Here is a 26852-nt window from a genome sequence, read left to right as displayed (position 1 = left end):
CACAGATTTTATGTAAGAACTAAATACAAGGGCTAACTCCACATAAAATGCTTAGAATAATTTCTGGCACCTAAGCGCTTAATGAATATTAAGCAATAGTATTAGTAAACTACCAATGAACGAGTTAGCAATTTACACATTTTCAATTCTAATTAATCATTTGAATCACATCTCAGCCTAGCACATCTAATATAAAATAATTATTTTATTCAGATCGATGAATTTTTCAGAAAATAGGCTGAAAATTACTGATCCCCGTTTGAGACATTCAAGCTATAAGAAAACAACTGCATGTTTTGATGATAATCATTTCTCTAGAAATATTTGAAATAAATGTTCATTGAGTACATTAACAAATAATATAGTTAATGCATCAACTTCATTAAAATATTTCAAGGAAATTTGTTTATTTGAGGAAAGGATACAGGTAATTCCAGTCTAGAAATTATCTTTTTTATTAATCTGTTTTCTGCTATATGGAATGCAAGGATAAATTAGAGAATAAAGGAGCATAAAATGAAAAGTAAAATTTTTAGTTTGAGCATTAGAGAAGGTACTAAATTCGTGGAATTTAAATATATATAAAATACCATTGGCAATTTGTAGTTCTTTCACACTGAAAAAATAATGCAATACGTAGTTGTGTAAATGAATTCTCCCCCAAATCAAACAATTACCTTGCCCTGAATCTAATTGCTTTAATTAAATATTTTAAATTATCTACAATATAAGATGTTGAAACAAATTTAATACTCAGTCTTTCCAGTGTATGTTTATGCTGCACACTGCAATTTAATGGAATGGATTGTGTATTACAAGTTCACCAGTTGAATTATGAGCTGAAACCTATAATTGTATACTGTACTACTATGTCACACAAATGGCCTTGTGTCCATTTTGAATCTTGCTCTGATACTTTCTCCTTCCATTAAACTACTATAAACAAAGGGATTCCATGCTGACTTCAAAGACAATTCTGACTTGGGATCAGCTCCCTAGGACATTGGGGACAATGACAAATGGCTTCTTGTTACTTGGGAAAATGTTTGTTATGCACCATACAAACATTTTTACAGATGAGATCTTTAGCTCCCTTGTACCCTATTTATTTTTCTTCATAAAATTTAGTCAAGTGAAGAGAGTACAAGACTAACTGTGGAATACTTCTTTATCTGTAACAGACCAAGTATGGTGAAGAACACTAAAGTTATATCATCAGTTATGCCAACACATAAAATCTTTATTCCATATTCCAAGAAAAATAAGTCTTAGGCTCTTACAAACAGCAGTTACCAAAGACGCACTTTATTTTAGGCAATTTATATAAGTTAACTCATTTGTGAGAAAGCATTACCTTACGGAGGCAGAAACTTAGGTCAGTGAAGTAAAATAATTTGTTTATAATTTAAGGTCACGTTGGGGTTCAAATGCATGTCAGTCCCATTCTGAAGCCTACCCCATTTTTGACTATACTGCTCTGCCCCTTAGAACTTTTGTTTTAGAGATAGCAACTTTGGGGTCTGGAGAGGTGCATGTTTTGCACATGTAGAGATTGGACTTGGGCTTTTCCTCTCCATGATCATTGTGTATTTGCGTGTGAAGGCACAAATTAGAAGATCAAACATTTCTGATAATCATAGTAAAACATTTATTCCCCAGATCCTGAACCCTGATATGGCTTAGATTTGAGACATTCAGATTTTTTAAATGACCTATAAAATAAATCCTATAATAAAGTAAACCCTATAAAATAGCACTTCCTTAGAAATAAGCATAAAAGAATGCACTGCATATTTCAAACATGTGACAGCACAGGAACTCAAAAGAGGATTGATTACTCATTCCAAGTCCCTGAGAAGGTTCGTGATGCTACAGTAGCCCAAACATTATGCTAAATTCTTCCTTCAGAAAGATTATCTTTATTTTGGTTGGCTTTGTACACTGTAATATTTGAGAATAGAGGATATACAAATGTTGGAATATCTTGCTGCATATATATATATATATATATATATATATATATATTCTACTCTGATGAACTTCTGTACAAAAATAAGCCTATTTTGTCTTCCACTAAAGCTAAATTCCATATCAAAATTAAGTGTGTTGTATACTATGAACAGTATTAATTATTTTGCTAATAGTAAAATTAAATTTTCAGAAATTATAAAATACATTCTTCCACAACAGTAAAATTTTTACATACAAAGAAAATAAAAATTGGGTTGTTTTTACCTTTTTGGATGAAATTTTCATTGTTGTTATTGGAGCATGATTCTAAAAAAAATAGAAAGACATTGTTAGTTGCTCAAATAATCCTTAAAACAGATTTTACATTAAAAAACTTTTCTCGTTTCTGTTAAAATTCAAGAAATCATCATTTCTCTCTATATGCACATATAGTTTCAAAGTTTAGCAGTAATTGTCTATAAAGTACATTTCCTCTGTTTGGAATAAGGACAGATTTGTTACACAAATATATGCCTAAACTAAAAAAAGTGGCAATTATAACACATCTATCAATATAGTCATTAGAAAAAAATGAAAATTTGAGAAATTTCAGAGAATTGAAAAAACCGTATCTTGGAACATTGAACACAACACATAACTCAGGATTGGATCTGGGTACTTGGGGTGGGGGGCTGTGGAATGGTACCCCTCGTCAACACAGCACTTTGCATAAGACATTATTGTTCACCTGCCAAATGTTGCTATGCCAAGAAGTATTTGCCTGAGCCACACTTATTCTCTTTGTTGAATACAAATAAATATTGTTAGGTAAGGTCCTCTTTTGATAAATGTGAATTAGTGAAAGTACCTAAGAGTTATCTGAAACAGTCATCCTTTCTGAAAGTTCCTCTATTCTTAACTTTACTTCTTAAACATTATTAGTTCCTTTTAAAGATTAAAAATTAGACTCCTGATAACCTGATAAAGATGTGTGAAGTTTTATTTGAATAAGTCAAGTGGCAACACGCTCTCAAAGTCAACTGTGCCCATAATTATTTCACTTTCTGGAGTTGTGTGTTCCTACAAACATTTTAAAGAGAAAATGGTGATATCTTTAAATACTCAATTGCAACAGATCATGACATTCATTCAGAAATACACATACATACAAAACAAGTTTTGCAATTTATATCCACCTAGGCAACTACTAATAGTTGTACATCCAATTCAAATTAAGATTAGGGAAGTTGGACATATTTTCAGAAAATATTCTGAAAAGAGGATTAAAAAACATATTATCGTTCTGCGCTCTTTGAAAACAAAGTGCCTGGTTTTTACATTGAGTTTCCTGCAGTATATCAGTGTAACACTTAGCTAAGGAATTTATTTCAGTTTAAATGTATTATTTCCTCAAGTGCCCATCACAGTATATCATACACACCCAATTATTTTCACCTCACCTCAGAAAATGTGACACAAACACCATGCTGAAGACAGTAAGCATATTTGGTAACTGTTTCTCTCAATTTAGCCATATCAATCACCGCACACGCATCCAGAAGGAAGCTCAAACTTCTTTAGTCTCTCTTGGGCTGATGTCCCCCAACATGCATTTTGACTGACTCCATTTTCCCACTGAGAGTTTATTCTTTATGATATAACACCAGCATAACTCATATAACAGACCATAAGTAGTGAGCACATGATCAGAATAACTCACATTTCTAAGACCTTTCCATAGAACGTATGTAAAACTCACTTAATTAATGTTTCCTTATTATCAAAAAAAGATATTTCAGAATTAAAAATGAAGTGCTGCAATACGGCCTTTTTGGTTATTTTCAAGAAAACTATTGAATAAGGTACTTTATATTATTTTGGCCATCCAAGTTGTCCCTATTGAATTGAATGAGAAGAAATATATATTATATATATTATATGTAAAATGCAGTTTTGGTTAATCCAATGAAACAATCAATTTCTTTACAAAGCAAGGCAGAGAAAAGGCACTTGAATGCACATAGTTAATATTTTATGAGCATAATTTTAATGCACTAACCACAAGGAACCTTATGCCAAAGTTAGTCTAGCACTAAACATTGTAACTTTAATAACGTATTGGGAAATTGCCAGAATTCCTCAGTGTCTGTATTTGATTTGATTTTTAAAATAGTTCTTCATATTTAAAATGTATTAGTAAAATCTAATATCATTGTATCTTGATCACTTATGTGCTTATAAATCCAATATTTTTAGTGACTGGGGCAGTATATATTAAGTTAATACATTCTGAGTCCACTCAACAAAGCAAGACAACTTACTGGACTAGCAATAGTCTGCTCCCAGGGGCTTTGAAGTGCTATTTTTACTCCAGTATAGGCTGACTCTGGTCTTTTGGTGTCCGTGGCCATTGTTTCTTAATTGGTTTAGTTGGAAATAGAAGTTTGCAGTAGGATTGATTCCATACCAAAGTTTCTTTGAAATCCTCTGGCTGTGCTTTACCCATCTTTCCAAATCAGGTAAGAGGGACCACTTAAACTGCAATGACCTATACTTTAAGGAGAGAAGGGTTTGCAGGACATAATGTACCAGCTCTCCAGGCTCACAGACACATAAAGAATTGGCACTCTGCCCTCAGTAGGTTACATCTTACAGGACTGAATTTTCCTCTATGTGCCTGTTTTTTGTTGTGTTTTCTTTTTCTTTTTTCTTTTTATCCCAAGTTCAAGGACAAAGAGAGTAATATAATGCAAACTCAATTTCAGACAGAACATGAAGTTTTAAGAGACAACATTTGTTTTATTTAACTAGAGTGACATTTGAGTTGAAAGCAATAAAACAAGAGAAAACAGAGCAGTTTTTCTTGAAGTTCCTGGCTAAAAAAATATGAGAAAGTTTATCTAACAATCAATAATGTGGAAGAATTTGGGTCTCGGTGGCTTGTGAAGCAAATGATAAAAGCCCTTTCATGGCAAATCTTCTAGACCTTGACCACAAGAACTCATTTTTAAAAAATAATGATGACCAAAATTCTTCAAGTTGGGATGACAGCTAAAAAACTAATTCTTTTATGCTAAGATAACTTAAAATGTAAAAAATTACTTCAGAAAAATATTTGTTCTTTATTTCTAATTTTATCTCGTGTTTCCTACCCTCAAAATTTTATAACATTCATTTATTTGATCTTTTATCAAATTTTTTTTCCCTTCACAAGTGGCTGTAAGATTAAAGAATTGCACTTATCACGCAGATGCTGAGGCTAATAGAATAGATGTTCAAACCTTAAAGACTTCCAACTCCTCCAGAATGAGCTCACCGCTGGCAGAGCTGTTAGAAGGAAGAACAACAACCTTCTGCACAGTACCTCGATCTAAATCAGAGAAAGAAACAATGAGATGTAGGAAACAAAGATATTTAGACATAAGACTACTACTGGCTTAGAATTTAGAATATTGTTTATGTAATTACTTTGTCATCAAAAAAGAGATTATATACATTGAGCTATTACCATTTGCAATATTCTGATTTCATTATACATCTCATATGTTTAAATTGAGATTATGTAAAATTCAAAAGGAATTAACAGGAACACCTTATGTTTTGCACATATTTGGTATAGTCATAATTATGAGAGAAGAAAGGAATGTCCAAACGTCTTATGAAGTCCAAAGTTCTGTTTCTGAACCAAGTGTGTATTCTTGAAATAGTAATACATAACTTTAAGTTTGGCCCTTAAGAATATTACTCCTCCTAACCAACATTATAAAGTGACACTCTCATATTTTTGTTAAAATTGACACATATGATTTGATTATCGGAGAAAAAATTACTATGAATGAGTTTTTATAATAATTTTATTATAAATCACTAGTACTAGAAATTGACATTTGATCTGTAGCAGTGAGAGATTTTAGACATGGTAAAATGTTTCACTCACAATTCAAAATAATTTTCAAAGCAGAAACATAACTATGGCTTTATTTCAGATGTGGACACCTATTCATAGAATAATTCTATGATTTTCACAATTATCTTTATCAGTTGGGAATGTTTCTTTGGGTATTTTTAAAATATAGGGAAATTTTCAAAGTTAGATGGGTCGAATAAACTTAAGCAAATAAAAAACCTACTTGTATTTCTCAATTACATATTGCCAAAAACAGAGAGGCCCAAATAAATGTACTATATACAGAAAATGTTACTTATGTCAAGATTTTTAATTAAGATTGTTTCATATGTAACATAAGCATTTTCTAAACATATAATTATGCCACTCTACCAATCACTTAAATTTTAGGTTTAAAAGAAACTAGTTGAAATTTAGCAATGTGGGGTTAAAGCAAATTTGTGAGTGATCTGAGAAAGTAAAAATATATTTTCTCACCAAAATATGTTTCCATTAAAATAATTAATGAGCTGCTTCATGAATATCAAGTCATCACTCTGTTAAAGTATGAACATATAACTGTGAATTTATAATTTGGACAGGTACATTATCATCAACAGATACTAAAACATTTTCTAATTCTGTTGAGAAATGTCACTAAGAAGAGTTAACTTGAACTGAGCTGTACAGGACTTTACAACTAGGAATCATTTAGTGATGAATACCAATACCACAAATCTCAAATCTCACATCTCAAGCTGGGCGATCACCCAGGCAAGCACTACTCTAACATATAATATCCTATTTATTGTTTATAGTTTCTATTTTATGAACCTAACTGGAAGATAAAATAATTCTTAAGAAAAAATAAACTCTACTTTAAAATTTTACCAACTAACAAACTAAAAAATTAAAACCTACTAAATAATAATAATAATCTTTACACAGAAAAACAACAGAGATTTTGCCAGAACAAGCCTTGAATCTTGTGAGATTGCAAAGTTTAAGTACCTGATCTTTGAAGTTTCAAACTACGCTCTGTAATTTAAAATTCTCTTCTTAAGCCATACTCAAAAATAAACAAAAATCCTAAAGATTTGCAGGCTCTAGGTGTAATTAAGAAACTTGGCAGTTTCTCTCTTTCACCGTTCAGCTTCCTAAGAATTAGCTCTGTACCAATCTGTACTATTTTCTTGGAAGATAATTAATGCAGGTATAAATTGGAAGTGAAAAAACATTTGGGGATATGGTGCAGAGACACATCACAATTGAAAATGGATAAATGTGATTGGAGGTGTTCCCCATTTTCTATTAACAATTCATCACAAAGAACAGTGTAAACTACAGGAATAGAATATACCAAAAACCCTAAAATTAAAGCCTTGACATTATAACAGCTAGGGCAGGATTTGTGTGGTATTGTGTGTGTGTGTGTGGGGTGCGTCTGTGTGAGTGGGTGGGTGAAAGATGAGGGTGTAAAACTATCTTTGTTTTAGGTCATGTTATCATAAAGATCATACTCTTTTTTTAAGTCACAACAGCGTTTTTACGGTTCCCTGCTGAAGCTTGCAAGGATCACTGCCATTCTACATGACAGCAATGACCACTTCTTGAGTAGAGACTGAGCAGAAGCAATGTATAACCATAGCCCCAAATAAAACTGCATGAGAGGAAATCTTGATTACAGGAATTCCCAAAGATAAAACTATCAACTTTGAAAATAATTTTAAGTATTCTCAAATGAGAGAACTGGCTACTTTTTAAACTAATGTTTTAACTAACTATGAGAACATTATTCTACATAAATCATCATTTCTTCTGAAAAAGCCCACAACAAACATATTTTATTTATGCCATTTATAAAATATTACACAAAGAGCAGCTATAAAAATGGGCTAATATAAAGACAATGCAAAACTTGGTTTTGACTCATTTGCAATGTAAGATAGAACACCACCTTTATTTATTGTTTGCTTTCCTATTTTAGTCATTTTTTGTTTTGCTGGTAATGATGAGTAGATTTCCCTTTAAAAAGTAAAAAAAAAAATTAAAAGGTTAAAAAAATATATTTTTCTACCTAGTAAAATGTCAACTTATCTGAAATTCTTACAGAAATATAAGTATATTTAAATATTGGTAATGTTTCTACCTCAAAATAAAGTTTAAATAAAATCATAGAAATGCAAGATTCCCACAGTGAAACAAATATTTATTGGATGCCTACTATGTGCCTGGATCTATGATAAAAATATATCATTTCAAGAATGTAAATATGCATTTTAATTCCTTTACTTTTCCACATTTAGGCTTGAATTGGTACTTTATGAGGTAGCATATCTGCAGAGTTCTTCATTACACTGGTTCAATTTTCATCAGTGTGTCACAAATGAACATATTTGTCCTCATACTACATATTAAAGCTTTTTATACATAAATTAGAAGTCTTTCGAATTTGTGGATTCAATATGAATGGAATAGCTGTAGATCCTTGTGAGAATCATCATTATTAACAGTTGTTAATTCGGATTTTATGAGACCTTGAACTTTTATAATCTGGGGGGTCTTCTTTAAGTAAAATAATACATAAACACAAAAACAGAGTTGTTTGGACCTTTCCCAAACAGTTACAAATGAGGAATTCTCAAGTTTCTGGTAAGTCCACCTCTGATAATTAGCCTAGTTTTCTAAAAAAAGAAAGTTTCTATAAAACTGGACAATGGGGCTTCCTTGGTGGTGCAGTGGTTGAGTCTGCCTGCCGATGCAGGGGACACGGGTTCGTGCCCCAGTCTGGGAAGATCCCACATGCCGCGGAGTGGCTGGGCCCGTGAGCCATGGCCGCTGAGCCTGCGCGTCCGGAGCCTGTGCTCCGCAATGGGAGAGGCCACAACATTGAGAGGCCCGCATAATGCAAAACAAAACAAAAACAAAAAACAAACAAACAAACAAACAAAAACTGGACAATGATACTTTCTTTAAATTGAAGAATCTCTAATTATCTAAAGAAATCTCATCTACAATATCTTATCACTACAATTATATTATCCAAGATCAGTTTTTCACAAGTTAGCAAAAGGCTGGAAAATTCTTCTTTAGTTGAATGCAAATAGCTCTACCTCCTTGTTTATTTTATTCACTGGTCTTTCTTCTACAGCTGCCAAGAATATACAGTACTCAATCTCTTTTTCACATCTCTCCAAGTGTATCTTTATACCCTCCATACTCTGTTTCTCTAGTCTAAGCATGAGCACTCTGTTCAAGTATATATTATTCAAATTCAAAATCAGATATTTTTACCTGCCTTTCTCTGAACACCCTTCAGTTTGGGATTATCCTATTTAAAATGTGGTGCTCAGAATTATACATGACTATGCAGTTGTTTTACCACAATGCAGACATCACTGAGACACAGCAGGAGTTCTAGTTGATCAATGACTTAGGTGATTGGTCAGGATCTCTAGCACTTGGAACCTCATAAACAGAGATCCCAACTGTAGTGTACACATTTACAAGGCTCCACTCTAGATGTCTTTATATTTCTGCTCCTCTTACAAACTGCCAGACTCCCACAATCTCTAGTTCAGATTCTCAAGAGGCAGATTTAATTTGGCCCAATTTAGTCATGATGAAGGCACACTGTAAACTGTTGCTTGGTGGATAGATCAGCTGTCAAGTGCTAATGTGTCATTTCAATTAGTTATGGCACCAGGAAGGAGCCAATATATATGATATCACCCATGGCTGCTGCTTAAATTGGCCCATGTTAATGGGAAAATTTCTCTCAAAATGCAGTCATGATAGACACCTTTGGTTTCTTTGCTAAACATACTCACAAAACCTCAGTTCCATATATAGAAAATACTTTTGAGGTATCCTTGGGATGAATCATACACTACTAAGTAAATAAAAGGACGTGGGTTGTCTTCCACCCATTTTTACCCATTGGTTCAACAAGAAATTACTGAGTACCTTCAGTATGTCAGGCACTATTACCAGTATGAATGCAAAGATAAATGGGCATGGCACTCAAGAGCTCACAGTCTAGAATTTACAGGGGTTTTTTAATGGTTTTTTGAATAGTGTGTTCCCACTAAATGTTAATCATTGAAAAATATGCATTCCGGAATGTCCATAAAATTCCCAATTACTTATGTCTACATAAAGCCATCTCTGAACCCTTTAGCTTGAAGATGATAATATAGTTATCAAATGTCTTCCTTCTGGCGGTAGTGAGAATGGCATTCCTTGAATATACGCAGCATAAATTCTTTTTGCTTTTGATCTGCAAAATTGGGATATAGCTTATATTTCCTTGGGAAAAGCACCTTGCCTACAATATAGTTACAGTTTGCTTGTGTGCAAATGTAAATAATAATTATAACTTTTGTAATGGATATCTCTTACTAAGGTCTATCTAGAATCACTTCCCCTTTCTTGGTAATAACACCCTGAGACATCTTTTGGAAACAACACCTCTCTCATTCTCAGTCTACATGGTTAAGGAGAGGAGTATCTCTCTTTCAGCCCCAGGGAGATGCCATGACTTAGGACTGTGCAATTAGAACATCTCTTTGCCCCTATGATTCATGCAGGAGTGGGCATAGAAACAAGTCAGGGCCTAGCCCTCTTTGGGAATTAGATAGGTGGGAGCCTCTTTCTTTCTGAGATCAGGACTGTTGAAGACTTGTAAATTTGGAGGTGCTAAAGCCATCCCTGCTACCACATGCACAGACTCCATTTGAGAATAAACAATAAAGAGGAAGGCAGAGCTGAAAGTTGGTAAGATAAATTCCTGAAAACATCCCATTAGTACAAATTTAGCTATATCTGAGGCTGCCTCCTGCATTTCCCAGTTGAACACACGCACAAAAATTATTATTCTTTAACTAGTTTAAGTAAAGCACATGGTCACTTTCAGTTGAAAGAGTTCTACCTAATAAATCTAAATGAATAATACATGGAAATTGCTTAGTATGATGTCTAGTGCATAGTATACCCTCAATAAGTGCAAATTATTTTTTATTTGTAGCTCGACCACTTACTAAACTTTTGACATTATTGGAGTCACTATTTTTTCTGAACCCCAATTTTCTTATCTATGAGATATACATAATAGGCATGCCTTGAATACATTAAAGCATTGTGACATGAATCAAGCAAGACACATCTTACAAGTGATTTGCATAATGTAAACTGATATACAACGATAGCATAGTAGACTCACCAACCCATATGAGTGCTTTTAATTTTCTTCTACTTCACTGAATCTTTAAAGAAAATTCCCCAGACAAACTTCTTTCCTGTATTATATATTTTATAACATCTAGGTGCTCTTTTTCTTTCTAGTACAACAGATCATAGCAATACTATCCTTAAACCTTACCACTGTCTCCAGATGAGAGAACAGCTTGCATTTATAGCACAGTATAAACAAGTGATCAAACATAGCTCATTACCTGCAGGTTATTTGAACAGTTTATGTGTATCTGTCCACTGAGTCTCCTCTAAATTAGTCCTTAGAGGTTTCCCTAGAAACTGCTCTGCCAAGCTGTCTGCTTGCCCCTGGGCTTCTGGTTGCCTGGGGATTTGGGAGAACACTGCCTCCTTAATCAGATTTAGTCAGTCCCTTACCCCTGGTTGTTATCCTGTAAAAATATTCCAGTCAGGGTTGGCTTCATGGGTGTTAGTCTTGTTCAGTCACACATATTTCTGTGGTCAGAAGGGTTCATATTTAGTTTAATGCTCTGTTGTCACCTCCTTGAAATTCTTAATAATTTTAAACAAGAAGCCGTGAATTTTCATTTTGTAGAAGGCCCTGCAAATTACGTAGCCAATCTTATTCTAGGTGTTGGTAATTAAAGCTAGCAATTTGTACCAGCTAAGGAGGGACCTCATTCAATTTAGTAAAGACAAACATACAAATTCCAAAGTCATATACTTAACTGTTTCCTCCTTTTTCTCCATCTTCACTATAGTGTCTCTAAATGTCAACCTAAGCAGCCCTATGCATGACTTCAGAGGTTAATTATTGCAGGAAAATCAGTTCTAGTGTTTATTAATTAAAATTAGTATTATCTAAGATAAACTCACTATATTTGTTAAATAACAATACTTTTTTAATTATAGTTTTCTGCACCAATTTGTTTATTAAAATTAAGAAATATAAAGCCAAAAAAGAACTGCAAAAGCTCTGTTTGGCAAATGAAAGCTTTATAGATAATATAGGGAAGAATGAAATGACTAGATACCTTACATTGTTAGTTTCTATAATTAGACCTTACCAGTTGGCTGCTTTAGTTCAATGTTAGTTAAAATATATATTCATAATAGATTTCTTTTTCCTGTTAGTTTATCAAACTGCTGCTACATTCTTTTAATATTTTTAAAATTTGAGAATAAAACTGAATCTTAAGTTTATAAAATCTTTATTAGTAGTTTACTGAATACACCTTCATCTATTCATGTATGACCCCCCTTACTATATATATATTTCTAAACTAGGTCATTTAGCACAATTTCTCACACTTAGCAGAGCTTTTCACACTCAATAGGTTATCTAAATGCTGTGATGTTGACACCTGCAGCTTCAGCCCTTGGGCAGTTACAGCTCTAGTTGGTCATCAAAGGCATCTCAAGTATCTCTATTTGAAGGGAGGTCCTTGGAAAGACAGTATCAACAAATGCTATCTATTCAGCCTCTCCCTGAGTGTGATAATGTTAAAAAGTTTGTAGGGTTGAATAAATTTGGAGAGTACTAGATTAACCTAAGTTAAATAGGTTTCTTTGCTCTTTACTACAGAACCTTTCAGAACTATAAAATACTTTTCCACATTGTGAGGAAAATATAGTATTCAGTGACTTTCAAGTTTATTTGCTGATACCATTAATTTCACTTGACTCCCAAGCACCTACCACCCATGCTCTTTTAGATACCATGTTCTATTATACAAATAGTTTCTCAAAGTGTGGTGTTCAGTCCACCTCATTAAAAAAATTAGGGAGTTTCCAAAAAATTTTGATGTTGATTCCCACGTCAGATCACAGATTTATAATTTTTAAAAGTGCTAATTTTAAATAAGCTTTAGAAAATAAATATATATCTGCTCAAACATTTGAAAATCACAAAAGATGAACATGTACTGAAAAAGCTACTAAATTCATTAAAAAATCTATTATTTTTTTTCTGCCTAAGTTCAGCTAAAATAACATATTTTCTCTGAATATATAAAATTAATGACTTATTTGGAATGTACTAAAATATTCTGGGTGAGTACCCAAGCAAAATTACAATAAAAAGTTTCAGATACTTTGAAAATCATAGTGTATATGATTTGTATGTAAAAGTGTACATGTATGAAAAAAGTATATATATCTAAAAAGTGTATATACATATACATATGAAATTACGAAAATACCCACTTAATCTCCAAACATTAAAATAATGTTAAACCTAGAGCTGGTATGTATATAAAGAAATCGGTATTTTCATACACTTTTGGTAGAAATGGATTCTGAAAAATCTTTCTGGAGGGCAATATGGCAGTTGGTCATGATGCAGTAAATGATGCTAGAATATCCTTTTTGTAAGAAACAACTATAAAACTGGATGAGTTATATGAGACAATTCTTTCTAGGTAATGGATAACAGACAGTACAAGACTAAAAGAAGAAAAATTCACAACGTGGTCTTCATGATTACCCCACTTTCTGCCTGGGAACAATTTCTCAACAGAGGTGCAGAGAGCAGGTGTCCAAGTAGTGCAGAGAAGTCCCACTGCGATGAGAAGGCAGGTATGAGAATTTAGGGCAGCAGAAGCAAATGAATTATCTGGCACATGGTATCAGAGAAAGGGAGGTGTCCAGAAAACGGGTTCTAGAAGGCCATGTGAAAATCCCCTGTGGGTCTATGGCTAATTCCTGGGCTATACATTTGCAGGATGACACTCCCAAGGCTTAACAGATTGCAACTCCTATTGTGAGTATGGAACAGACAAATTATGGGTGCGGCAGCTCTGGAGAAGAGCAATCCTGGTTTAAATTGGAGCTCTGGCTCTATTAGAGTAGACAGATTGCATTAATACCTTGTTAAAAATCCTGGCATCCAGCTGACACAGGAAGGCTGATCCTATAAGAGTAAGTGCCATATTCTAGACTTAAGAACTACTTTAGGTCTGCCCTAACACAACTTGTAACCAAGATCTGACATGAGTTACAAGGGAGAGAGTTTGGAGTTTGAGTCCTGCTAAATTAGAATGCTTGAGCACAAGAATTTTAACAGAGTAAAGCAAGTCTAAACAAATTCAAGGTGATCAACTAATAATTGCTTGAACCTAAAGGCAAGTTATTATCTACAATGTCCAGTATCAACAGCAACAAAAATTATTGTGTGTGGAGAGAGAGAGAGAGAGAGAGAGGGAGAGAAGAGGAATGAATGCACGAGTGGTTAGTCTTCGGGAAGAAAAAGAAGTTAAAATTATCCAAGATGTTGAACTTAGCAAGCAGCAACTTTAAAGCAGCTATTATAGTTATTATAACTATGTTCAAAAAATTAAAAGGAAATCAGAAATGAAAAGAAGTTATGGTCTTAATGAATGAACAGACAAGAAAAATTCAGCAAAGAAATAGAAACTATAAAAAGTCAAATGGATATTTTAGAACTAAACTATAATAACTAAGATAAAATATCATTTTTTTTTTTTTTTTTTTTTTTTTTTTGCGGTACGCGGGCCTCTCCCGTTGCGGAGCACAGGCTCCGGATGCACAGGCTCGGCGGCCATGGCTCACGGGCCCAGCCACTCCACGGCACGTGGGATCCCCCTGGACCGGGGCACGAACCCGTGTCCCCTGCATCGGCAGGCGGACTCTCAACCACTGCGCCACCAGGGAAACCCGACAAAATATCAATTTTATAGACAATAGCAGATTGGGGTTGAAAGAAGAAAATCTTTCAACATATAATCTTTCAGCATATTGATCTGGCTTCAATATCTGGCTTGAAGCCAGATCAATAGAAATTATCCAGTTGCAAGAACATATAGAAAAAAATTGAAGATAAACAGAGTCTTTGGGGCATGCCTGACATTACTGAATGGTCTAATATATGTGTAATTAGAGTTCTGAAAGGAGAATAAGGAGACACTGGGGAAGAAAAAACTATATGAAGAAATAATGGCTGAAAATTTCCCAAATTTAGTGAAAAATAATATGTTGTATATCTAGGAATTCTGTGAGACCCTAGCTAAATAGCTATGAAAAGAGCCACGCACAGGCATGTTATATTTAAATCGCTGAAAACAAAACTTGTAGAAAGAAAACTTTGAAAGCAGCCAGAGGAAAAAAGACATTATGTCATGAGAACAAGGAATATAATTATTGCTGACTTTTTATTACAAACAATGGAGCCAGAAGATAATGGAATGAACTTTTTTAAATACTGAAAGAAAAAAAGAGTTAACCCATAATTTTATACCCATTGAAAATATTCTTTAAATAGTAAGATGAAATCAATCACTTTTTAGATAAATAAAATCTGGGAAATTTTGTTGCCTGCAGACCCCCTTCATTTGAAGAAATGCTAAAGGATATCTTTTAGTCAATGGAAATAATACAAAATAGAAACAGTTTTATAGGAAGAATAAAGAGAATCAGATATGACCTCTTTCCATTAGGGCTGATTGGTTTGTAGATATGTTTTGGAACTTCTGCAGCCATTTGCAAACATGAGAAAAGTTAACCTAAGAACAAAGCTGATCTCTGCTCCTTGCTAAGGAGGACAGAGCCAAAAACTCCAAAGAAAGAAGTTGGGGTCCTGGTCAAACAACATGTAAAACCACTCTACAATTGTGTTTTTCAGTTTTGTGAACCAATAAATCTGTAACAAAATGTAAGTAATAATATTTATGAGAATCTTAAGTGACAGTAAAATAAAATATCCCTCTCTTCTCTCCCAAATATGCCAAGCAGAGCTATTTGTGATATCTTACAGATTAGAAAAATAATTAGTGTATATATAGTATAATCCCTTGGTATAAGTAGCGGGTTACACTAAATTTTTAATATGGGCTTATAATCTTTTTTTCTGCAACTCTGAATTTCAAAAGATTTTTTTAAGTGCTTTGGTGGTAAAATCTGCCCTGACTTGAACTCCTTTGGTCACAAAATTTGACCTGCACTTACTTAAGGCTATTTATCGTCTTCATTACGCTTGGTTTGAAGATTTCTATGTTTCACTGAAGAAATAGTACTGTACACTTCACTGTGATCCAAGGTTCTACAAGCCATTTTATCTAATATATATGTACACATTACCTTGTCCTATTCACATACTTCTTAATGCTGAAATACACTTGGTTTCAAATTAGGGAATACAAAGTAGGATTGCTTTTTTTTTCTTTTTCTTTTTCTTTGTTCATCTATTTTCTTGATTAAAAAGCATTTAGCTCAAGCAATAAAAAAATAATAATTTAAGAGATATAATTAAGTAAAGCTATAGATTGAAATAATCTTCTGGTTATTACTAAAAAGATAAAGTAGAATGTAAGTATTCAGAAGTAAACTAAAGCTACTGTATAATTCAGGACACTGCTATTGAGTCTGCCTAACATCAGTTACATTAGAAGGAATACAACCAGTTAGTACTGTTTCACCATAGGCTGAATGCTGTGTACACTTGTAACTGCGCTCTATGATGGTTCTCTTTTTGCAGTTAGCTCTCAGGAGTAGATAAGCATTGCTTATTAACAGCCAGTGAATGGCAGTTCCCACACCACCACTGAAAAAAATATACCTATTTCCCCAAACCTACAATAGGGTCCTCTATTCTTATCCATTCTGGTTTTATACTTGAAAATGGTGTAAACTTGAGCAAATCTGCCTCCTGTAAGCCTTTTTATTTCTCTATAAAATGTGGATATAGTATTTGCTTTACATACCTGACAAGGCTGTTCAAGATCAAAGGCAAAAGTCTATGTGAACCTTTTTTGTAAACTCTACAGAGATTATAATTTTTCTTAGTGTTCTGAAATTGTCATTCCTCATTGTCACTCTTTACCTGTTACATAAATTACTTACTGTTCTTATATACCAGCGCTTTACTTTTATCTATAATTTCCAAACAGAAGAAATGCCTCTCATTTATTAAAGGCAAATTCATCTATGGTTTGTCATTAAAGGTTTTGTTTCCTTTCTGCTTTTCCTAATACAGTGTACTCAAATTTAAGTAATGCTATAAAATAATTATGCACATATTATTCATTGCCTGTTTCCTCCCACAAGAATATGAACTTTACAAAAGGAGAGACACTTGTGTATTTTTTTCACTGCTTATTTTTGGTGAATAGAATAGTATCAGGATTTGCAATGGAAATTCAAAAATATTTATGTATGCACAAATATACTTACATATATGCATATTTATATTCATAGATATGTATGATTGATGTCAATAAATATATATCTACTGTATAGATACTTGTGTATATGTACCTGTTGAATGCTTACTAATTTCTAGGCAGTACATTCAAGGTTTTATACACATCATCTCATTCAATCCTTAAAATATATCCATAAAGTAGGTACAATTAAGAAAACCAGGCTTAGAGATGTTATATAATTTGCTCCAGGTCATATAACTGGTAGATGATACAGAGCAGAATTTAAACATACGCCCTTCGAAGTTAAAGCATGTTCCCTAACCCTTAGCCTAGAATTTAACCAATAATAACTTACTATAACTATTCTAACAAGTTATTCTGTTTTTAACAAGGTTTTGGAGAAATCCCAAACAAAGTCAGAATTGATCATTATGAGAATGTCTCTGGAAATTTTAATTTCCCATTTCACACTGCCATATGTAGGACCTAGGACTTTACAGGTAAGCACACACACGCTTGTATCCATTACTGCTGTAGAAAGTTTGGGAGTTACATATCTAGATAAGCTAATCGAGAAGTAGACTTCAGGGGCAAAATGTTAAGGCCAACAATCTTACTAAACTGGCAATTTTATAAGGAGTGACTAAATTATAAGCCTTGACTTAGTTGGGGCTTACCAAAAAATCAGAATACAGCTAAATGTGCCATTTTTAAAAGTTGACTTAATTATTTATTCAACTTAGGTTTCTGTCCTCATGAAAAATATCTAGTGTATCAAAATGTGTTTAATTAAGTTACAATATAATATGTTCTGGTTCTAGAAGCTAATTTTCCCTGTAATGATTTTGAAAAATATCTAACAGTATTAGACCAAGGGATAATCCATCAACATATGGATTACTGTAGTTATTTCCTGGTGATACAGCTAAAAATAATACTCAAATAGGGCCTCAGGAATCTCTAAAATTAATGTTTTAGGATTTTGTAAATTACCAAAAGGTACATATCATGTCTCATTATCCTTCATTGCATTATATCATGAATGTTTTATTTACATCTCAATTTAAAACAAAGAGACTTACATGCAGGTGCATGTCCTATGTAAAGTTTTACTGATTCTACACAGGATGAAATAACTAAATTTCCAAAGAGGCAAAAATGGAGCTAACTCTTTCTACTTAATCCTTTATCATTTGGGGAAAGAATTACTCATCTGAGATTAATGAACTTTATGGTCATTTATTAATTTATTTTCTGCACCATTTTTACCATAAGATAGGCTGTTCTGCATTAATTTGCAAAAATTAAAGCACATACAGAAGCTGACTTGGAACATTTACCTATGTTTCTGGGTGCTTGGGTAAAGAGGAGCTTTCCCCTCTTCATTTAGTCATCTCTCAATCCACCATGGACTTGCTCATGCTAATGCCTTCTTACTGCCTCCTGTTCACAACTCATTCTTTCCACTGGAATGGTTGTTTCCTCTCAAACTTCACTGGTCTTCAAGAAGACAGGCTAATGAGGAAAGGAACGTATTGCAAGAGCAGTCAGACATAACTGTGCTACATCTGATGATCTCGACCACGGCTTCTTTCCTGCCTGCTATTCTCTTCTCTCCAGATCACCATGATATTATTTCCTCTTATTCTCCTGTTACTTTCATGGTCACTTTTTCTCCATTTTCTTGGTAAATACTCTCTATTCTCCTACCATTTAAATGAGCTCCCCAGAGTTAAATCCTTATCTGTATAGTTCCTAGACTGACCTCAAGAATTGTCATGGATTCAGCTAACACCTACATTGCTAATGACTCCTATATCTACATCTCTAGCACAGCCCTCTCTGCTGAAGTGTATCTACAACAACACCCTCTTTGACTTATCCATCTGAACGGTTCACAAAATCTTTAACTCAGTGTAAGACAGACCTGGGTTGGAATTTAACTACTGTTTCTAACAGCTTCACGAACATAAGCTCAGTTTACACAGTTGTAAAATGGGGATAATGATTCCACCTCATTGGGATGCTATGAGGTTTTAATGAGATAGTGTATTTTAGGTGGTAAATTCAGCTTCTAATCATAATAGGTCATAGGAAAAGACAGGCGTGCTCTTCAGAAGGAATTCATTACTTCCGAAATCTGTTTGCTGATTCTATATTCCCTTGATCAGTGAATGGTACTTCTTTTCACCCCTTTGCCAGACCATAAGTCTACAAAACACTTTAGACACTTTTCTTCATCTGCCTACTCTTCCCTCATCAATTTGTTATCATCAGGTCCTTTCCTCTTCCTAAATATCTCTTGATAATCTCTCTCAATCTCTGACTTCTAATACCTGTTTTAATTTAGGCTCTCATCAATTCTTGTCTATAAAAAACAAAAGTCTCCTAACTGGCCTTCCTTGCTCAGTCTGTAATGTATCCTCCCCACCAATACCAAAGAGATCTATTTAAGTGTATCTGGGCAGTGAATGACCTACACTAAGGTGAACCCTACTAAGTCATGCCCTGCTTAACTTCTCCCCTTGAGTGGAAGTGGATGTGTGATTTGCTTCTAGGCCAAAGAATAATGCTAAATTGATGGTATGTCAATCTCATGATTATGCTCCATTGTATGAGACCCTGTGTTAGCAGATTGAAGGAGCAAACAATCATGTTTTGAATGGCCAATGGCAGGGAACTGCAGTGCCTCATTCTTGCATCAGGAAGGAACTTAATTTTTCCCCAAACCATGTGAGTTTGGAAGAGAATTTAAACTCCAGAAAGGAATGCAGTCTGGTTTACACTTTGACTGCAGCTTTGTGGGACCCTGAGTAGAGAGACCATGATCCAGGGATTAGAACTTTGGGGGACTCTTATTCTGCTTACCACATTAGTGAAAGAGAAAAATAAGCATACAACTAAGTAAAACATTTATGACTCTAAACTAAATAAAACATTTACGACTTACCTCAGAAAATCCAGTTTCAAATCTTTTTGGTTCAATTCACACTACACTTCATATTCTACAATGAAACCTTTCTTTCTATTTTTGACCATTTGAACTTTTCTCAGTTCCATAAAACTTTTTTAAAAAACTGGCTTCCCACAAAGACCACCCTCACAACTGACACCTGGCTATGCACCTCCTTTGGGTAGTCACATAGAGAGGGCCTGGCCTGGCTGGGTAGTGGGCTGTGAGATTTTCTCCTGGGGACAAAGGCTGCCAAGTCTGCTTCAGCAAAGCTTGGCAGAGCATCAAGAACAAGAACAGAGTGTGGTTATTTCTTCTTAAGATGCAGACAGAAGACTTCATAAATTAATGTCTTTAGGTTAGAATATTTTCTTACATTCAAATAAGAGTAAGGGGTTAAATGAAGGCAACATACGGATTAGGTTTGACTGTAGTTATTTTATATTAGTGATTAAATAGTAAAAGAACCAGTGATAAAAAGCATATCGTTGCCATCTCTCCTGCTGAGAGGCACTATCTCCTTGTGTGATATTCTGAACTCCTCCATATCTATCTACCGAATATGCAAAATCTATTTTAAGTAAATAGAAACCTGCAAATTAGACATATGTGTTTTGGTGAGTGCATAAGACATTTTGGACACAGATATAAGTCCCATTTCAAAATAAGTTTTAAAACGCACAAAGATTTAGTGATATATCAAAAAGTAAGATGAAGTACTATTCCATTTCTGTACTCTACTCTCCCCCCAAAGTATTACCTCTTTCACTCCTAAATATATGGCAACTGACATAAAAAGATATCAGAATCACAGGTTAATTGGTTAATTCACATACAAATCCAGTCTGTTCCAAGTCTTTTCTGTCACCTTGTAAGATGCAACTCATTCACATGTAAGACGTGGTGACAGCATGTGGATGGGCAAAAGTGAGTGATGTCATTCAAACAAAGCAATGCTGATGCTAATGTTGAATGTCAATGCATCAGCAATATCTTCTTGACATATGTGGATGAAACATTTAATTCATAGTAAAATGAGGCAATATAAATTAAATTACCTTAACTTCATAAAAGGAAAATACGTAAAGTGGTGATGGTAGATGAGGTAATTAACTTGAAGAGGGTAAATGCTCAGGATATGAAATCAGACAGCAAGAGGTGATATTCTGGTTGTATCATACCCTCAATATCTATGTGATCATCACTTATCTGAGCTTCTGTCAAACACGATGGAGGATAAGTGCAACGCATTCACTCATTCATTCAAATAATATCTACTGAGTGACCACTTTGAGTGATGCACTATTCTAGGTACTGAGGATATACCAATGAATAAATCAGACAAATATCCTTGCTCTCTATGGAGTCTACATTCTCACAATTCTTCAACGGGTAGCTATAAGGGCTGGAGGTGATTCAATAACATATCTGGAAAAAGATAAGCACTGTAAATAATTTTAATTAGCATCACTATAATAGTAATAAAATATTTCAGAAACTTGAAAAAGTATACTTATTTGCATAATAAGTAGCATACTAAATAAGTAAATGGGTAATTCAGGCAAACTAGCAACACTAAAATTTGTATAATAATTATGTGAGATTTTATGCTAGCTTTAAAAGAATGTATCTCTGAAGAGTAGCTTAAAGGAAAAGAATTATGCTTAAAAAACTTTTTTTTCAGCAATTATCCATATATTTATTTTTAACAAATTGTCTTTTTAAAGTAAAATTTAAATGAGAACATTTGTCTCTGGATTAACAATCACTATACGGGCTCTCTTACATTTTTTTCTCTTCACATATCCCTTTTGCTACTCTTCTACATGATCAAGCAGTCATCACACCATGATTTATCATCTTTCTCCTGTCAATTCAGCCATCACTCCACTCTGTTCTATTAGTACTTCCTGCTGTGAAAATCCCTGTAGAATCCTTGGTAAACTCTCAGAAGTTTCCAGATTCTACTTTGGAAAGCAGTGAACCACAATGTTATTAAAAACCAGTGACTTATAAGGGGATTTGTTCCTTACTCCTAAGCAAAGGAGTGACACCCATGCACAGCTTCCAACTGACAGTATAGTCTTTTCTGGAGTCAAACGTACTGTTCCAGCTATCAAATTTTACATCTTGAGTAATTTAGGGAGTTCTTTAAAAATCAAAATGCATGGCTCTGCAGTTCATTAAGTGTGCCATACCAAGAGCTGTGACTGCCAGAACTTGTTAGTTACTGTGAAGGCAGTTATCCTGTAATGCTGCAAGGCAAACGTATTAAGGTTTGAGTCACATATGTGGGCACATACTTCAAAACTCCACACTTTCAAAGGACTTATTGGAGCCCACAGTCCAACTTAGTACTTGTCCAGTTAAAAAGACGTTAAGAAGAGCATGAAACACTACACACTATATAAGAATTTTCGCAGAGTAGCACATGTATTGAGCTTACATTAAAAAATCATAATGGCATTAAATCAGCCTAAACCTCTAACAACCATTCACAAGAATACTCTCACTCTTTCATCAAAAAGCATATGGCATTCTGACTCATATTTAGTGCTAAAAATGTAAATTTGACAAAACGTGTCTGAAATTGACCTAGACACTTAAATATTTTCATAACTCCAGAGGCAAAAGGAAAACAGGCAAAAATCTCTTCACTGTGCATTATAGTTGGCTTTGAACAAATAGCCTGGATGTAAGCAGTAGGTGGCAAAGTTAAAATAGAATGTTAATCCTAAGAGAACCCTTGCCTGCTGTTTTATAGCCCTTCCTAAAATTAAAAAAAAAAAAAAGAGTAAGGAACATAAAAATACCCATTGCCCTAAATACTAAAAACTAAAAAATGAAAAACCCAAAATGCTAAAGAATATCAACAAATAATACCAAATTTTAGAAAGCACTGATTTTAAATTACCTTTTTTTCAACCTGTGTTCCTTTTTAGGGGATGTAGTAGCAGGAATGAACGGGAAAATAATTAAGTAAGCTTGGTTTCTAGTTTAAGTTTTAATAGAAGAGCAAGACATTTTTTACTCAAGATTAAAGAAGATGTATTTATATGAAGCAACATTACATATTCCTGTATTATAGCTACATATTAGAAAATAGCTTCTTTCAGAAGTCTTAATTTTTCTAAAATTATATAATTATTAAATAAAACAAGAATCAGCAAAATTTTTCTGTAAAAGGCCAAATAATAAATAATTTAGGCTCTTTGGGCTAAGCAGTCTCTGTGGCAACTACTCAACTCTGCTGTAGTAGCACAAAAGTAGCCACAGACAAAATGTAAATGAATGAATGTGGCTGTGGTCTAATAAAACTTTATTTGTGGGCACTAAAATATAAAAATCTTATGATTTTCATTGCTCATGTAACATTCTTCTTGTAATTTTTTTACAGTCGTTAAAAAATGCAAAACATTCTTAGTTTACAGACCATACTCACAGAGGGCAGTGGGCTAGATCTGGCCCATGTTGTAGTTTTCTGATCCCTAGACTAGACATTGATAATGCAAACTAAGAAATAAAAGATGACAGGACAAAGCTTACTTTTCTTTCTCCCCTCCCTCCCTCCCTCCCTTCCTTCCTTCTATTTATTTACTTATAAATGTACATATGTACATACGTATTTATTTATTTGTTTGTTTATTTTGTGAGCTGATGGCACAGAAAACTAATGAGGCAGTCCTAGAAGGGTGGAAAGCCAGATTACCAGCCTCTCAAGCTCAGCCAGAGTAGTACACTGTAATGGACTAACTGTAACAGTTATTGGGCATTGAGCCCACACAACTACTATGGAGATTCTGTGAACTACAAATCATTCATAATAGTCAAAGTGGATACAGTTACAAGATACGTATTTGCATTCCAATGACCTGTCACATAAGTTTTTCCTATGACAACTTTTTTGACAACCAATGTCTTCATCAAATTTCTTTGAATTCTCCACGAAGGTCCAGAGAAAAGGGAAGCCATGAGAGCAGCTTGCTTCATTGTGGGAATGTGGGAATAATTGAAGCATCATTATTTATTTCTAACAACTAAAGGGCTATTTTGTACTTGGGGATTTAGACAACAACCAAGACATATTATATCCTTCCTAAGACATTTAGATACACAAAGCTAAGAAATCCTGGGAACAGTGACCTGTGTTTCTCCTAAGTTCTATTTCAGAAAAGTCTATTTAATTCACTTTTAGCAGCAAACAAGCACAGAAAACTCTCTTCTGAAGAAATTTCCCCAGAAATCCAAGATCTACTCAGGCAGAAAATATTTCATCACGAAATACTGTTTGTTAGAGTTTCACAAAAGTTGAAATCACTTTTAAAAATTACAATGTGGAGGGCCTCCCTGGTGGCGCAGTGGTTAAGAGTCCGCCTGCCGATGCAGGGGATACGGGTTCGTGCCCCGGTCTGGGAGGATCCCATATGCCGCGGAGCGGCTGGGCCCGTGAGCCATGGCCGCTGGGCCTGCGCATCCGGAGCCTGTGCTCCGCAACGGGGGAGGCCACAACAGTGAGAGGCCCACATACCGCAAAAAGAAAAAAAAAAAAAAATTACAATGTGGGGCTTCCCTAGTGGGGCAGTGGTTGAGAGTCCGCCTGCCAATGCAGGGGACACGGGTTCGTGCCCCAGTCCGGGAAAATCCAACATGCCGCGGAGCGGCTGGGCCCGTGAGCCATGACCGCTGGGCCTGTGCGTCCGGAGCCTGTGCTCCGCAACAGGAGAGGCCACAGCAGTGAGAGGCCCGCGTACCGAAAAAAAAAAAAAAAATTACAATGTGGTCTGATATAACCATGAGGATAAGGTTCAATGGTTAAGTGAGTTACCGTCTATTCAGAAAGGTGCTGTTGGGCCTCCCTGGTGGCGCAAGTGGTTGAGAGTCCGCCTGCCGATGCAGGGGATACGGGTTCGTGCCCCGGTCTGGGAGGATCCCATATGCCGCGGAGCGGCTGGGCCCGTGAGCCATGGCCGCTGAGCCTGAGCGTCCGGAGCCTGCGCGTCCGGAGCCTGTGCTCCGCAACGGGGGAGGCCACGGCAGTGAGAGGCCCGCATACCGCAAAAAAAAAAAAAAAAAAAAAAAAAAGAAAGGTGCTGTTGGCAGAGGCAGTGGCATAACATGCACTGTATCCAATTAGGATACAGTCTTCAAGAGACTTATGTGGCTTTGTAATCAATCATCAGTGAAGCTTCCCACTACAATTAAAAACAGATGCCTAAATACTGTTTTTGAAAATGATACAAGTTTTTTCTTTTCTTTTTTTTTTTTAACATCTTTATTGGAGTATAATTGCTTTACAATGGTGTGTTAGTTTCTGCTTTATAACAAAGTGAATCAGCTATATATAAACATATATCCCCATAACGCCTCCCTCTTGTGTCTCCCTCCTACCCACCCTATCCCACCCCTCTAGGTAGACACAAAGCACCGAGTTGATCTCCCTGTGCTATGCGGCTGCTTCCCACTAGCCATCCATTTTACATTTGGTAGTATATATAAGTCCATGCCACTCTCTCACTTCGTCCCAGCTTACCCTTCCCCCTCCCTGTGTCCTCAACTCCATTCTCTACGTCTGCGTCTTTATTGTTGTACTGCCCCTAGGTTCTTCATAACCGTTTTTCATTTTTTTTTTTTTTAGATTCCATATATATGTGTTAGCATATGGTATTTGTTTTTCTCTTTCTGACTTACTTCACTCTGTATGACAGACTCTAGGTCCATCTACCTCACTACAAATAACTCAACCTCGTTTCTTTTTATGGCTGAGTAATATTCCATTGTATATATGTGCCACAACTTCTTTATCCATTCATCTGTTGATGGACACTTAGGTTGCTTCCATGTCCTGGCTATTGTAAATAGAGCTGCAATGAACATAGTGGTACATGACTCTTTTTGAATTATGGTTTTCTCAGGGTATATGCCCCATAGTGGGATTGCTGTGTCATATGATATTTCTATTTGTAGTTTTTTAAGGAACCTCCATACTGTTCTCCATAGTGGCTGTATCAATTTACATTCCCACCAACAGTGCAGGAAGCTTCCCTTTTCTCCACACCCTCTCCAGCATTTGTTGTTTGTAGATTTTCTGATGAGGCCCATTCTAACCAGTGTGAGGTGATACTTCATTGTAGTTTTGATTTGCATTTCTCTAATGATTAATGATGTTGAGCATCCTTTCATGTGTTTGTTGGCAATCTGTATATCTTCTTTGGAGAAATGTCTATTTAGGTCTTCTGCCCGTTTTTGGATGGGGTTTTTTGTTTTTTTGATATTGAGCTGCATGAGCTGCTTGTAACGTTTGGAGATTAATCCTTTGTCCATTGCTTCATTTGTAAATATTTTCTCCCATTCTGAGGGTTGTCTTTTCATCTTGTTTATGGTTTCCTTTGCTGTGCAAAAGCTTTTAAGTTTCATTAGGTCCCATTTGTTTATTTTTGTTTTTATTTCCATTTCTCTAGGAAGTGGGTCAAAAAGGATCTTGCTGTGACTTATGTCATAGAGTGTTCTGCCTATGTTTTCCTCTAACAGTTTTATACGTCTGGCCTTACATTTAGGTCTTTAATCCATTTTGAGTTTATTTTTGTGTATGGTGTTACGGAGTGTTCTAATTTCATTCTTTTACTTGTAGCTGTACAAAGAAGCTGTCTTTTCTCCATGGTATATTCTTGCCTCCTTTATCAAAAATAAGGTGACC

General features: G+C 34.8%; 1 protein-coding gene across 2 annotated transcripts in view; it reads right to left on the bottom strand.

Moving 5' to 3' along the window:
• Positions 1 to 26852, bottom strand: part of SEMA3C (semaphorin 3C) — a 184429-nt gene that overhangs the window by 18816 nt on the left and 138761 nt on the right. For both annotated transcript variants that reach the window (XM_060107565.1, XM_060107566.1), the window contains exons 13-14: positions 5232 to 5320; positions 2236 to 2277 (exon numbers count right to left, since the gene is read on the bottom strand). In XM_060107565.1, coding sequence (XP_059963548.1) covers positions 2236 to 2277; positions 5232 to 5320 — 131 coding nt within the window. The remainder of the gene's footprint in view (positions 1 to 2235; positions 2278 to 5231; positions 5321 to 26852) is intronic.

This window comes from Mesoplodon densirostris, chromosome 9 (assembly GCF_025265405.1).
Source record: "Mesoplodon densirostris isolate mMesDen1 chromosome 9, mMesDen1 primary haplotype, whole genome shotgun sequence".
NCBI classification, from domain to species: domain Eukaryota; kingdom Metazoa; phylum Chordata; class Mammalia; order Artiodactyla; family Ziphiidae; genus Mesoplodon; species Mesoplodon densirostris.
This window is presented reverse-complemented; position numbering and strand designations above follow the sequence as displayed.